This window comes from Oxyura jamaicensis, chromosome 22 (assembly GCF_011077185.1).
Source record: "Oxyura jamaicensis isolate SHBP4307 breed ruddy duck chromosome 22, BPBGC_Ojam_1.0, whole genome shotgun sequence".
In the NCBI taxonomy this organism is placed as follows: Eukaryota; Metazoa; Chordata; class Aves; order Anseriformes; family Anatidae; genus Oxyura; species Oxyura jamaicensis.
This window is the reverse complement of record NC_048914.1, coordinates 1,408,244-1,409,438: the sequence shown is the minus strand read 5'-3', so window position 1 is coordinate 1,409,438 and position 1,195 is coordinate 1,408,244. Positions and strand designations below refer to the sequence as shown.

Sequence of the window (1,195 nt, the reverse complement as noted above, 5' to 3'; positions counted from 1 at the left end):
CAAAACCCTCCTGGGGGACCCCAAAACCCCTTCCAGGTGACCCCAAAACCCTCCTGGGGGACCCCAAAACCCCTCGAGGACCCCAAACCCTCGGGGGGGGGGGGGGGGGTTGGGGTCACCTGGAGGGGGTTTTGGGGAACGGCGCGGCGCAGACAGCGCGGACCTGGGGACATCGAACCGGGTGGGAAACGGGCACCGGAGGCTCCATGGCCCAGCCCGACGGAGAATGACCCCAAAGAACGGCCAGAAAGGGGTGGGGATAACCCTAAAAACGGGATTTTAACGGGGCGAGGCTCGGTTTTAGGGACTTCCATGCTACGAGGCCCGGGAGCCCGCAGACATCTCGGTGTCGCGGCTCGGGGCAGGCAGCGCACACCGCCCCAAAAACCCTCCAGCCTCGAGGCTTGGCGGAGAAGGGGAAGCGCCGAGAGAGCGACCGCAGGCCCAGCGCGGCCGCGGGCAGGAAGGGGAAAGTTGCTCCATCCCAACAAAGCCTCGGGGGCTGCTCACGCTCAAGGAAATCCTGAATTGGTGCCGAAAAACACCCAAAAAAAAGCACCCACGGGTGCGCAAACCCCGCACGCTCCGGGGACGCGGACGCTCTCCGTCTCCCGTGGACCTCCTCGTTGTTCTCCTTTCATTAATTAATTAATTTTCTCTTCGGTGGCTTCGTTTTGGGGCCGTTCCGGGTCTGATCCTTTTAGGGTGGGGTCTTTTTGCAAGCACACACCCTAAGGTTATGGGACGGAGCTGGGGGGCTTCGGCTCCTGCTCCCCGCTTCGGGGCTTCGAGCGCCCTCCCGATTCACCCCAAAACGAGGGGGAAAATAAATCATAGTTTAAAAAACCCACAACTGGAGGAAAACGGGGGAAAAACGTGGAAAAAAGAAGTCGTGCCGGCGTCGGTGGCACGCACACAAACCTGCTCAGGACCAGGAAGGCGCCGGCGCCAGCTCAGCACCGCTCCTCCCTGGGCAAACAGCCCCGGGCACGGCCCCGGCGGGGCCGAAGTCCCCGGGGGTGGCCCCGGGCCCCGGCGTGGTGTCACCGCTGGTGACGGGGTCTCGGAGACGCAGCCGGGAGGAGAAAATAGAGGGGAGTTGTTCTGCCGCGCCCCCCCCCAGATTGATTTGGGGTCGCTCCTGGTGGGAAATGTTTTGGGGGAAGGCTCCCGGGAGGGGGTCTGCAAGCAGAAG

The 1,195-nt window shown here is 63.4% G+C and overlaps 1 protein-coding gene across 1 annotated transcript in view; it reads right to left on the bottom strand.

Moving 5' to 3' along the window:
* MXD1 (MAX dimerization protein 1) overlaps nucleotides 1-173 on the bottom strand; it is a 7,856-nt gene extending 7,683 nt beyond the window's left edge. Inside the window, exon 1 of the mRNA XM_035344993.1 lies at nucleotides 120-173. Coding sequence (XP_035200884.1) covers nucleotides 120-173 — 54 coding nt within the window. The remainder of the gene's footprint in view (nucleotides 1-119) is intronic.
* Between the last annotated feature and the right edge of the window lie 1,022 nt (nucleotides 174-1,195).